The sequence below is a fragment of the Acomys minous genome (assembly GCF_964271855.1).
Source record: "Acomys minous genome assembly, chromosome: 6".
In the NCBI taxonomy this organism is placed as follows: Eukaryota; Metazoa; Chordata; class Mammalia; order Rodentia; family Muridae; genus Acomys; species Acomys minous.
In genome coordinates, this window is record NC_140487.1 from 46,739,363 (window position 1) to 46,751,956 (window position 12,594).

Below are 12,594 nucleotides of genomic sequence, written 5' to 3' on the forward strand. Positions count from 1 at the left end.
ACCATCTGCCACTTGCCCTGAAACACCCTCTGTCCTTCTGGTGATCACTGCCAGGTACATATTCTAGGCTGCTTGCCATGTCACATCTCTTCCTTTGCCTGCCCCTTGTTTCTCCTTCCCATAAAGAGCTCAGTAAGTAGAACCGACCCATTAATGCAGATGTGCGGCACCTGGGAGATAGGGGTGGGAGGCAGTCTCTCTCTCTTGATCTTGGCAAAGCGCTTCTGACACAGGCTCCGAGACTGTATTAAAGTGGTTCACAGCAGATCTGACTTGCACTGTGATCATATTGAATTCGCCTTCAAAGTAACGATTTTGAGCAGCTGTCAGACCAGGGCTCTTCCACCTACATTTTGTGTAATTGGCTGTGGAACTACTTGAAATCTGGGGAATTTCAACGTTAGGGATTATTACAAGTCAATACTAACAGTTTTGACCTTGATTATATAATATGACGTAATCTTTCCTCTCATAGGTTTACGTCTTTTACAATTTTGATCAAGTGGCGATTGACACTTGAAGAACGAAGTTGAAGCACAGGAGGTTGTGAATGGGCATACTGAGGATATTTACCTAGTCAAGCTGGAAGGTTCTAGCGCCACCCCTCTCAGACTGACAGTAAAAGAATAGCTGGTTGCAGGCTGTAGACATCAGCATGTGTTCAGCGCTACAGAAGGTGTCTAAAATACATACTCGGTGTATTAAATCTTAAAGATTTGATTGATGTATGTACGTAACTCAGTTTCAACCAGTGACTTAGGGAAAAATAAATAGGGTTGCTTGACAGGTTAGTTGAAATATTTTAGCTTTATAACATCTTTGATAGTATAACTTTTTAAAAGTAACTATATGATATTTTTAGTATTTGAACATTTTTCTACTGACGTAATTTATTGTCGTTTTATCTTCAGGATTGATGTCTGAGTTGTATTCGCCTTGCTGGACTTTTCAAAGTCTTCCCTAAGGATTTATGAAGAATTTTGCCGAATATTATATAAGCTCATCATGAAATGCATAACAGCAGTAATCTTCCTATATGATAAACAGATACAAAGCTATTTGAGAAGGTTTTAGTTTGACTTTGCTTATTCTAAAAAGAGCCCTGTTTTTGTTTTGTTTTTTTTCCTGAGAGGGTTGCTCTGTGTAGCTTTGGCTTTCCTGGGCTTGCTTCATAGACCAGGTTGACCTTGAACTCACAGAGATCTCCCTGCCTCTGCCTCCTCAAATTCTGAAATTATGGCATGTGCTCCACCATCCCTGGCTTAAGCTGTTTTCTTATGTGAAATATTTTAAAACTTACTAACATATTCAACAGCTTAGGTAAATATGCTTAGTATTGGTCACCATTAAAATTTAATATACTAATCTTTAAAGAACTGTTCTCCCTTGTTTTGAAGATTGTAATAGCAAATCAATCTCCGGGACTCAGGTATTCTTCCTATGACTTCACTTTTCTTTACAAATTACATTATGGTGGTATCGTGACCATATGTGCTGGTTTACTGATTGTTTCAGACAAGTATTTAGCAAACAATGCTTAAGCATCAAGGTATACCCTCAAAATCTCCAAATACAGGCTGTGTGTGGGTGCAAACCTTTAACCTCCGCAATTGGGAGGCAGAGTCAGGATTTCTTGTCTACAATGTGAGTCCAGGACAGCCAGCATTGCACACAGAGCGGATGTTTCATAAGCAAAATAAAAAAAAGTCCCTCCCTGCAGCCCCTATGTTTTCTAATGCACTGAGTAACATTTTACAGTGACTTTTGCTCATACAAGGCCAGCTCCCTCCCTCCAAATTGCATTCATGTCTCTAACACCATCAACAACCTAACACTTGAAGACGGTCCCTCAGCACCAGGCTAACAAAGGCTCAGCATGCAGGGAGGGTAGCAACCCTCAAACTCCACTGCTCACCTTGTCATCCTTACTTATTCTGCAACTTCAACTAATCTCCACTTACTGGGTGTTAGATTACTAATTTAAGGTCTATGGAATGTGTCTTCAGTACTTTACCTGTCTACCCTTTCTAAATATATTTAAAAGGCAATGGCTAGGAGACCAGCACGCAGGCGCCTGTGGTTCCTCGTCATCTCTCAGGACATAGATCTGTACGACGTTAGAATTCAATTTCTGGCTTTAGTGTGCACCTGGGCCCTATTTGCATACTTGTATTCTTAGACGTTGCTTTTAACCGGATACTTCCAGAATGCTGAGATAAAAGTGACCTGACTTACCTGCTTTGCTTTACGGACCTGAGCCGAGTGGGCTTCTTTTCCTAAGGAGCTCTCTACTCCTGACCGACCAGCCAGTGTACTAAGTGAGGCTTTAATGCGAAGGACCATTTGATGCAGTTGCTTTTTCTAACTGTGGTGAACTAAAGCTGTAAACCTAGGAAGGGCTGAGTACCAAGCACTCTGCTCTTAGTGGAATACTTTAAACTCAAGAGCTCTGAATTCACATCTTAATTATGTTAATCTTCCCATATTAAAAGTTTCTGCCAGTTTTCCTTTTAACATAGTAAATATTTAGTATAATTCTATCACACATAAGAGGTAAGTTAATATGTAACAAACAATTTAAAAAAAAAACTTAATTGCTTTGTTGGTTTTCTTCCTCTCGATTGTTGGTTTGAGAAGAAAATGAAGTAGTTGACCCATGCCCTAAGTGTGGGGACACACAGAGAGAAAGTTCTTGTTCTGTGGTCATCCAAATTAAGGAGGGCACTGTGAGGCAAATGCACTCTGATGTTTTCTGCTCTCCACACATTACAGTCAATGAGGTTTCTTAAGGGCTGTTTATATTTCCTGCTACTTCTTTGCACGAGAACAGATTTAATATTTCAAACTTTCCTAAATTAAAGTGACTTTTGTTTTCCTTCATTTAGACTCCTGTAATCTTCACATGCTGTGGTCATAATCAGTTATGATGCAAAGAATCTGTCACAAACAATAAATTAAAAGCAGCACTAACGTTTAGACAGGTGTGTTAAGGCTTCAGACTAGTTTACCTGGAAGAGGCTAAAGCTAAACTCTGAAAATCCAGCAAGGAACTGTAATTTGAATAGCAATACTCGTGAAACCACTGCTTTTATACCAATAAATGTGAGGAAATGCTAGGGTAAATGGCATCTTCTAAATAACCCATAAATAATGGGAGCAGTGGAATTAGCAATGAAGGACATGGCTTTACCAAATTATGCTATGAGATGTTATGGGAGGCTAATTAATTTTCCCAGGGTTGTATTCTCACATTGTTCAAACACTTCTATTTAGTAAAATATTTTCTATACTAACATTTTTAAAGGCACGCATTCCTGGAACATATTATATTTTGATGGTTTGCAAAATTGATAGTGACTAACCTTTGCTGATGTCTAAAGTCACCCTTTAAAATTCCTCAGATGCTCGCACGGGTCTATGGAAGTACTCCTAGGGAACCACTGCATCACACAGGTTTGTTTTTCAGTAAAGCCCTCTGCTGACCACGTGTATAAGTGAGTGTGCCAGATTGATTCTTCTCTCCTCCTGTCTTTTGTCTGGCTAGAGAAGGTCCCGAGGCCGCCTGCTGTTGGTCCCTGCTTTCTCTAACACCTGCTTCCAATTGACAGATTGAGATCGCCGGAACAAGAGGAAAAGAGCTGATAGGATTTTTCTTAAGAAAGAAAAGAAACAGGCTCTGGGAGTTGACTAAAGAACAGCCTTCTGAGGAAGCTTCATGAACTCGGTGCTCTCTAGTCTCCTACTCAGAAATTTGTGTTTAATTTGAAATTCTTTCTGTATTTCGTGTGGCGAAGGTGCCACTGTCTCTTCTGTGAGTTAGGTACGGGCACACAGTACCACAGCACTTTTTGAATTTTAAATAAGCTTTCTTTTTCTCCTTCTTTTCTTAAGAGTTAAATTTCTTCAATCTAGAAATCCTTTTAAAAGAGAATAAATATCTATGGTTTTTATGCCACAAAATTCAAGCAATTCTGTTCACTTTATACTTTGAAGTGCAGCCTTGGGTGTGTCAATCACAGTCCCCACTCCAGGAAATGCTCTGTATCTGCTTGCTTGGAAGGAAGTAAGATTTACTTGTGTTTTTATTAAGAAAGTGGGTATTTTTTTTTCTACAATAGGATGAAAGAGATCAAAGACAAAGGCGCTTTGTGCTCCCTGCCAAAGGCACTTAGATGTCAGAGGAAATGTGCCCAAGACAGTAACATATGTCATTCCAATCTAGTGTCACTCAGAGGTGTCATCCCAGGCACCCAAAGATACACACAGGAAGATACACCCCACCCTCTAAAACACACCTCCATATTCTGTGCGAAGGGATCCTTGGGATCACACAGTGTTGAAGAGATTCGATGGTTGCCACGGAAACAGCGCTGACTTATATTCTGGGGGACTGGAAATGTCTGCCGAATAATTGTTAACCTTCCAATGGACCTTCTGACAAGTTCCTGGACATCCACATCATTTATTTCCTAGAAGATAAGGAAAGGAAGAATTAGTTCTTAAATATAGTGGCAGAAACACAAAGGAATTGCTGACCAGTGATCTGGAGGTGCAAACGAATCTGTTGCCCTAACCCAACTGCTTCGTGTTTAGCCAGCATTCAGTGAAAGTTACGTGTATTTATCGAAACGGTGAATTCAGTCACACTTGCTCTCTATTGCTTTAAATTATGTACACTTACGCCCAAAGAAGCCTGCATGAGCCATGGGGCTTAAGTGCAGTTTATTAAAAGCAATTTAATAAGAGGGTATTCTGAAAACAGAAGAAAAATATTGAAAGTTCACAAAAATTAGATTCAGTTACAACTCATGATTCACTAATAACTTTCAAGATATTTTGCGTATCTGTGAAGGGTGGGGCGGTGTAAGATGGATCAATGTTGTTCTTGGCAACAAAAATGGAGAATTTTAAATGAACTAGGTATAGAAAGAAGAAAGGGACACTGTTTTAAAATGTTTTCTTACTGATGAAAGCACTAACTTCTTGCTGTGGTCATTGCACGAATGTAAAACATTCTGTTGATGAGCAGGACCGAACCATGTCAATGAGACCTAGCACTATGCAAATGATATTGACTCTGTGTGTGTGTGTGTGTGTGTGTGTGTGTGTGTGTGTGTGTGTCTGCCAAATTCTAACAAAAGCATTATCTACTCCCTTCACCCACATATCCTTATTCTGAAATTAGATTTGATGATTTGGCCCAATGGCAAACATAGAAGTAATACAAAAATGATGTTTTATATATACACATCTGTTTTACTTGGAATTAGAACAAAAGTGACAGACATAATTTCAGTTTCCCAGCAGTCTTTACTAAAGCAGCTTGTGCTCCATCATGCCCATTTGGAACCTTTTAAGCCAATAAAGCTTTTGCGACGAGCAGATTATTGGTGTGAATCGATTTTTATGCAATGAAGATAAATGATTTGACATGGGATATTATGGACTGCATTATATATTCCTATGTTTCTATCCAAGAAACCAATACTGAATAATGAAGAGAAACAGACCTTGTAAGTGTTAACTTTCTTTTTTTTTCTCTATCATGCTAATTACAAATTATCATTCTTTGTGGCATGTTAGCCAGGAAACTCATCCTTTATGTTACTTATGAAATATAGGTTTTTCTAAAAGTAAAATAACTCCTGCCATCAGATGTATCCACAGTAACAATCAGAAAGTTCTGGGCGATTAATCCTTAATGCACCATAAACAATGGCTTTCAGAAGCCTAAATGTCATCTTTCTCCCTCAGTCTGTGTCACTTCACTGGCCACCTAAACTCTGTCTGCCAAAAGCCTGGTATTCTGAATGCTCTGCTACCTGTCTGCAAAACAAAATGAAACAGTGTCCAGTCAATTTTATTTTAATACCTGTTATTAATTTGGAATATTTTCAAGTGCATTAACAGCAACATTGCTCAATATCTTTCAGTGTTTTAATATGCCATATTGTACAGCCAGGAAGTTTCACCTAGAAGGTAGTAAACAGTACATTGGTTTCCTTTTATGTTAATATGTTCTTATTTTCAAAGCAGATACATATTTATTCAAACTTATCAAATATTACCATCTGCATCTGTACCCCACATGGTGATGAACTACTAGCCAATATATTAGAGTCAAAATCTGGAGATAATAAATGCCCACTTTTTATCAGACAAAAGGCTAGCAGCCCCTTTAACCGATATCTCATTTTCTTTTAAAAAACCACATTGAATCCCTGTTTGTTAACACATTACAAATAAAGAACCAAGGAGACTCAAAGGTATTCATTCAAATTATATTTACTCATGAAAGATTTTAGAAATGTTATGAGATAAACAAGGAATGGTGTGCGCTAATTATAGACGAAGCCACATTTCCTTAGTGGAATGACTTTGATTAATATTCAAGAATGAGGGCAGTGACAGTAGTGAAGACACATAACGTCAACGTTAAGTGGCTGATAGCTGCAAAGGAATAAGATCCTCTGCCCCAAGACAACTGCTGTGACAGGTCCATCTCCAAACACAGAAAGCATTGGTCACCACTACAAGCTTCATAAGATGAAGCTCTCACTTGTGCAACTTCGAGTAAATCTGGAGAAATGCCAATTTGAATAGAATATATTTTGACTGCTATTATTTGAGGGAGGAAAATGAAAGCGATTTCCTGGAAGAAGAGAACGGGCCACTCTGTGGGAAATGTAACGGTCTCAAAAATTTTACTCCCAATTTGAGTTTTGGAACTTGATCTCCAGAACCTATTCAGAGTGGCATGGCAGCTTGACCAGGGCCTGCTTCATATCAACACTTTCCTTCCATCTCCAAAAAGTGCACTTCAAGAGTGGCAGACTCAAAGTAATATAAGCATTTGGTGACAACTGATCAGTTAATCCAAAACATAAATCCTTCTGAAACGGGGGGAAAAAAATCACTAAGTAAATGGCTGTAATAAATAACAAACTCTTGTGTCATCAGGGGTCTACATTGTCCTATTCATTTTTATTGTTGTTTTGTTTTTGTTTTTAGAGATGGAGTTTCTGTTTTCTTCTTTTTTTAAGGAATAATATTTAAATTATAGGATTTTCAAAACAATCCCACGAGGAACTAGTTTATGAAAAAGGAATGCCCCTTGAGACCCCAGCACCATCCAATATAGTAAATGCTATCTTAAAGAGATACCAAACTATTTTGATGGTTAAAGACTATGAAGAATCAGAATTCTAATATTGTCTTTATAGTATACACTGGCATATGTATAAACACAGAATTGAGTGTAATACAAACAAGCAGGCTTGTCTAGCATAGAGGACTTCATTAGGAACAAAGCATAACACTATTTTTCCAAACACTGATTGCTAGTAATCTTAAATCATTGAGTTGAATCACTCAAGTAAATATTTACTTTACATTACTAGTTTAATGTAGACTGGACTCTGAACTGTGTAAAGTCTAACATGGGAAAAGACAAAAAAATCATCTGGTAAGAACACAGAAACACACTTTAGAAATCAGTCACTCCTGGAGTCTCGAAGTAGGTCAACTTCAGACTGACACTAACAGAAATTGGGAGGATGGAAAGATTTTAAGGTCCATTAAATCAGTTAATAACCTCAACTGTATTAATTATTTCAGAAAAATAGTTTTTTATTTCTCTTTCCCATGTGCTCCCTCTTTCTCGTTCTTTATCTCTTTGCATCTAATGAAGTTACTGGATCACAGTAATTATTGAATAAGTGCTTGGAAACTGAAATTTTACTTCATGAACAAATATTAAGGTTTTATTAAACCATCCTCTAATAGAATCAGCTGAAAATTTAATATTAGATGCTTATGATGCATTCAAAATGATAAAAATCCTGACATAACAAATTTCAGTAATGAGATGTTGCAGTTTGCCACAGTGCCATTTGAAAAAGATGCTTTTTTCCTAATTTGTTTGTGTTCTTCTTGCTGTGGCAGAGATGACCTGTGTCATTTCAGGAAAGTCCAACACTAACAAGAAGAAGTTTTGTAAACACTATATTGGAATCTGAAATAGAATCCAAACCCCCAAACTAATGGCTTCTTCTCTTTCTCAGCCACAGCCCTCACTGACTAACAGAGAAGTATGGCTTAAACTTGTTTTAAGTCATTGGAGTGACATGAGGCATTGACAGCCAGGGTCAGCATCCTCAGAGTCAGGAGCACTGCAGCTGAACCAGGTGAGCTTTCTAAGTACTGGCTTTTATAAAACAAAACACCAAGCCATTTGCTTCAGGGCCCTAAAGGGATGCTATCATGGGCACAGAAAGTCTGTTATGAAATGACTGAATAGAAACATCACCAAGTCCTAACCTGATTGATTGGTCCTTGTGAGCTGCCACAGCCCTTTATTAGCACTTCATACTTGATGCAAATTAAAACAAAATGTATTATTTTCAAGTTTCTACAACTTGGACCATAATGCACAATGTCAACTTTGATTTATAATCCCTCTATGAAATTATTGGTACAATAAGATTAAATAATTTTTTGCAACCCATCTTAAACTTAGCTACTAACCCATAGTTACACAAAGTGAAGTAAACAAAATTACTTTCTCCATGTTCAGTCAAATGGGCATTCACACATCTGCGAAGGTTTTGTTGTTACTCTGGAAGATATTCAGCTTCTTAAAAAAATTGAAAAATCCATTTCTTAAATTGAGATTGGGGTAAATCATGATTCTTCTATCAAATGTTTCTAATAACTATGTATATATAAAACAAAACCAAAATCTTGGGAGAGAAAGGCATGGATCAAATTTCCTAAAGTAGATTTCCAGAGAAAGAGGTGGCTGAGTGGGATTGGATAGAAGGTTAGAGCTGGCCTCGAATGCCCTGGCTGATAATACTTTTCCTTGCAAACGTGTTCATTCTTAGTGCTTCTGTTTGGTTCAGATAAAAGCAATAGCTGATGTAAATTTTATGTTTTGGCCTAAACAGTATTGACTTGCTAGAGAGAAATGGCAGTTTTTTCAAGGAAAAAAAAATATGATCACAAGTCAAACACAGTAAGAGTTTCCAGACAGTAAAGATGAAGTCAGCATTAGAAGCATTCATAACAAAGTCTTCAGGTTTAGAAAATAATTGACGTCTTCTATCACCGTCTGCAGTGCTAATACTGAACGAGTAATTGGCCAGTTAAATTTATTTCTTCATTGGTTACTTTCTTTTGCAGCATGGTAACTAAGACACCATTAAGGAAACACATGTAAGTCTCCTCAACTACATATGTATAATAGAGCTTATAATATAAAGGTGATGAAGGGGAACTTTCCTCTGAAGTACTGTTGACCTTTGAATGGTAGGGAAATGCCTAGCCTGTTTTTGTTGCTTTAACCATGTTCATACTTTCAGGATTAAAGTATAACTCTAGGAGCAAAATTGGCGATAGAATAAAAAGAATGTAAGGGTCCCCTCTGCAGTCTCAGCAAAAGGTAGATGAAAATGACCTTCCATTTAAAAGATGTATTGATTTGTTTGATTACCCTCTAAGGAGGCAAGAATACACTTTTTTTTTCCTTCCCAGCCTGCTTTGTGGACACCAACAAGTAGAAGCTCCCAGTTTGACCTGCAGTAGGAAACCCACGGTGGTCTTTACAAGAAGTTGGGCAGGGGAAGAGGGATGGGGTTACAATCAGGATGTAAAGTGAATAAACAGATTTAAAAATGAGAGAGAGAAGTTGGGTGTGAGATTAAAACAGATGAGGATTCTGAAAATCTAAAAAAAAATAATTAAACTAAAGAAAATCGGGATTCCAAAAATATAACTGAGAAGAATTGTCAAAAACAAAACAAACCCAGAAGAAACTGAAGCTTGACACTGGTAACACGGCTATTAAAACCCCATTATTTCCACTTAATAATTTCTGATACTTGATAGATTATTTAATATGTTCAAAGTTTAGTTTCCTTTCAGAAAAACAAAATTGCCTATCTGAAAATGTATGAAAGTTCACTAAATTCTTCTCACTGTTGCTTTTCTTTCTAGTCTGATGTATAATCATCTAGGTGGAAATCAATAGGCATGATCAGAAGGTCATTGAAAAGAGATCTTGTGCAGCCAGACTTCCTGAAAGAATCTCAAAAAAAAAAAATACATCAGAAATATAGTGACAAATAATATAAGCCTAAAGATTGGCACTCACAAATCAGATGGGGAGATGGCTCCAGTATCTTTACTCTGAGATAAAAAGAATGAATCCTTGTGTATGAGAAACATTTGGAATAAGAGTGTCTCACTTTTCTTTTTGGAGAGGAAAATTCTTTATCATCTACCCATCCTTGTGGCTGCCATAGTCTATGAAGTTATGTGAGAGAGTGCAAGTAAGGTGTAACAGGAAAAGATGGCTGCTGAGGCAGCAGGTTTGGTGTCACTCCTCAGACTTTGTTAACACAGAGCTTTTTGAATTCTTTAAATATCCTCTAGGATAAAAGATATACCCATCACACGGAAAGGATGTAAGTGTTAAGACCCAAGGAAACACCAGTTCCTCAGAGGCAGACAAAAGGCAGTCCTGGGCTATAGAGGGGTTTTCGGTGAGTAGATAACAACCAGCATCTCTCAGGAACTTGTGAATCCAATTTTCCTCTACCAATTGGAGCCATTTCCCTCATCACCAGAAGGAGAAAATGGCTATCTATGGAGACTCTTAGCACACCAAAGCAAATGCTGGCCTCCAGGCTCCCTCAGCATCAAAGTATTTGTTACCCGTTTCAAGTTCCATGCCCCATGGTCCTAGCTTTTCTCTTTCCTTACCCTAAACTTCTTCCAGCTCTTTGGCTTCTCTTCCTCCAGCTACACAGTCTCCTTATAAATCTGCTATTCCTCAATATGACTCTGTTTTCTCTGTCTGTCCTCCCTCTCTGTCTCTGTCTGTCTCTCTCTCCTCACTCTGTCTCTCTCTGTCTCTGTCTCTGTCTCTGTCTCTGTCTCTCTCTCTCTCTCTCTCTGTCTGTCTCTCTCTCCTCTCTCTGTCTCTCTCTGTCTCTCTCTGTCTCTGTCTCTGTCTCTGTCTCTCTCTCTCTCTCTCTCTCTCTCTCTCTCTCTGTCTCTCTCTCTGTCTCTCTCTCTGTCTCTGTCTCTGTCTCTCTCTCCCTCTCTCTCCAATCAGATCCAATCTGCTGGCTATGTTCAGTACACTATTTTTTCTTTTCTCTGGACTCTTACAGATGCTTCTGGCTGTTCTATCTCTCATATCGACAATAAGAATCTTCCCCTTAACCTTACCATGGAGAGGTCATGTTGTCATTTTATACAATAAGTCCATTGTAACAGATAACAAGCCAAGGTAAAATCTATTTTGTTTGTTTTGATGGCTGCAAAACCAACATTTTATTCAAAATGCTCTATTGTCCTTAAAACAATTCCATTGTCTTATAATCCAATCAACAGCATAGGTACATCAGTAATACACTATCTATTTACAAATAATAGGCAGGGTTAGGCGCTGTGTCATTCTGAGGACATATCATGCTGCCGGGGCAGTCACCCGAGTTGTTCAGGTCTGATCTGTTCCTGTCTTTGCTGGTCTTGACTGGCAAATGCTAAGGAAACAACCTTCTCAAGTTGTAGCACACTCTCAATCCTTTGAATTACCTCTGCAAAATGTTAGGAAGACTTCCTAAAAGAATTCGATGTATCTATGGATTTTTAAAACAGTTGTATTTCTTTGTGAAAACAAAAAAAAAAACCCTGTTCTTTGTTGAATCATGTTCATATGCTGAACCATTAAATCTTCAGGTAGGGAGACAGATATGAAAGTTTAAAAAGAAAAAGACATTAAAATACAAAGGAAACCCAGACTCTCCCCAGGGAGATTCACATTGCTTGCAAAGAAGAGCTGAACGTTTCATAAGGCTGATCTCTCTAAGGAGGCAGTGCATGCAACAGGAAAGCTAAACGGTACACAATGGGGGAGGCTTTCTCCACTTATTTAACTCAGATAAAAAACCTTGCTCCTCTTTTTATTAGCGAGCATTCATGAAGGTACATCGAGCCTTAGCTTCCTGTTCTGCTTCCTCTTGGAGGGAAGGCTTTCTGAGGCTCCATGTATGAAAAAGTGGTGGGTGATAGCAGGGGAGGGTGGCTTTACCTCATTTATAATGATCCAGTGACAGTCAAAAGCAACCAGATTTGTCTCCACCACCTAGAAGAGAAAGCAAACAAGTCATCAGAGTTAACTATCACTATGGAGACACTCTAAAGGCAACCACCACCCCATAAAGCAGACTGTAAGGAAAGCTGTGGATCAGCTACAGATGGAAAGCCATCCACAGAGCAGTGTAGGTACAGGGATGCTTGCTGGCAGGCCCTGGAGACAAGCTATAGAAGCTTGGAAAGAACATTTATCAAAGTTGGAAAAATGCAAATTTCTAAAAGAAAAGCATTTAAATAATAATATTTCTATATTGAACAGATTTCAAATTTCATATCATATCCCTCTTTTTAAATACATTTCAGTGCTGTTAAATATCTAAATAGTGCTACAATCTCATTTGATCACAATTCAATTTTTATCATCTTTCTGTGTATGCTACTGTTTGGGTAAAATCTATTCTGAAAAAAAAAATGGTTGTGCTGAGTGTA

At 38.1% G+C, this 12,594-nt stretch overlaps 1 protein-coding gene across 2 annotated transcripts in view; it reads right to left on the bottom strand.

Annotated features, from left to right (window-relative positions):
- GRID2 (glutamate ionotropic receptor delta type subunit 2) overlaps nt 1-12,594 on the bottom strand; it is a 1,382,318-nt gene that overhangs the window by 590,907 nt on the left and 778,817 nt on the right. For both annotated transcript variants that reach the window (XM_084785474.1, XM_084785473.1), the window contains exons 5-6: nt 12,101-12,154; nt 4,296-4,469 (exon numbers count right to left, since the gene is read on the bottom strand). In XM_084785474.1, the coding sequence (XP_084641600.1) occupies nt 4,296-4,469; nt 12,101-12,154 (228 nt within the window). The remainder of the gene's footprint in view (nt 1-4,295; nt 4,470-12,100; nt 12,155-12,594) is intronic.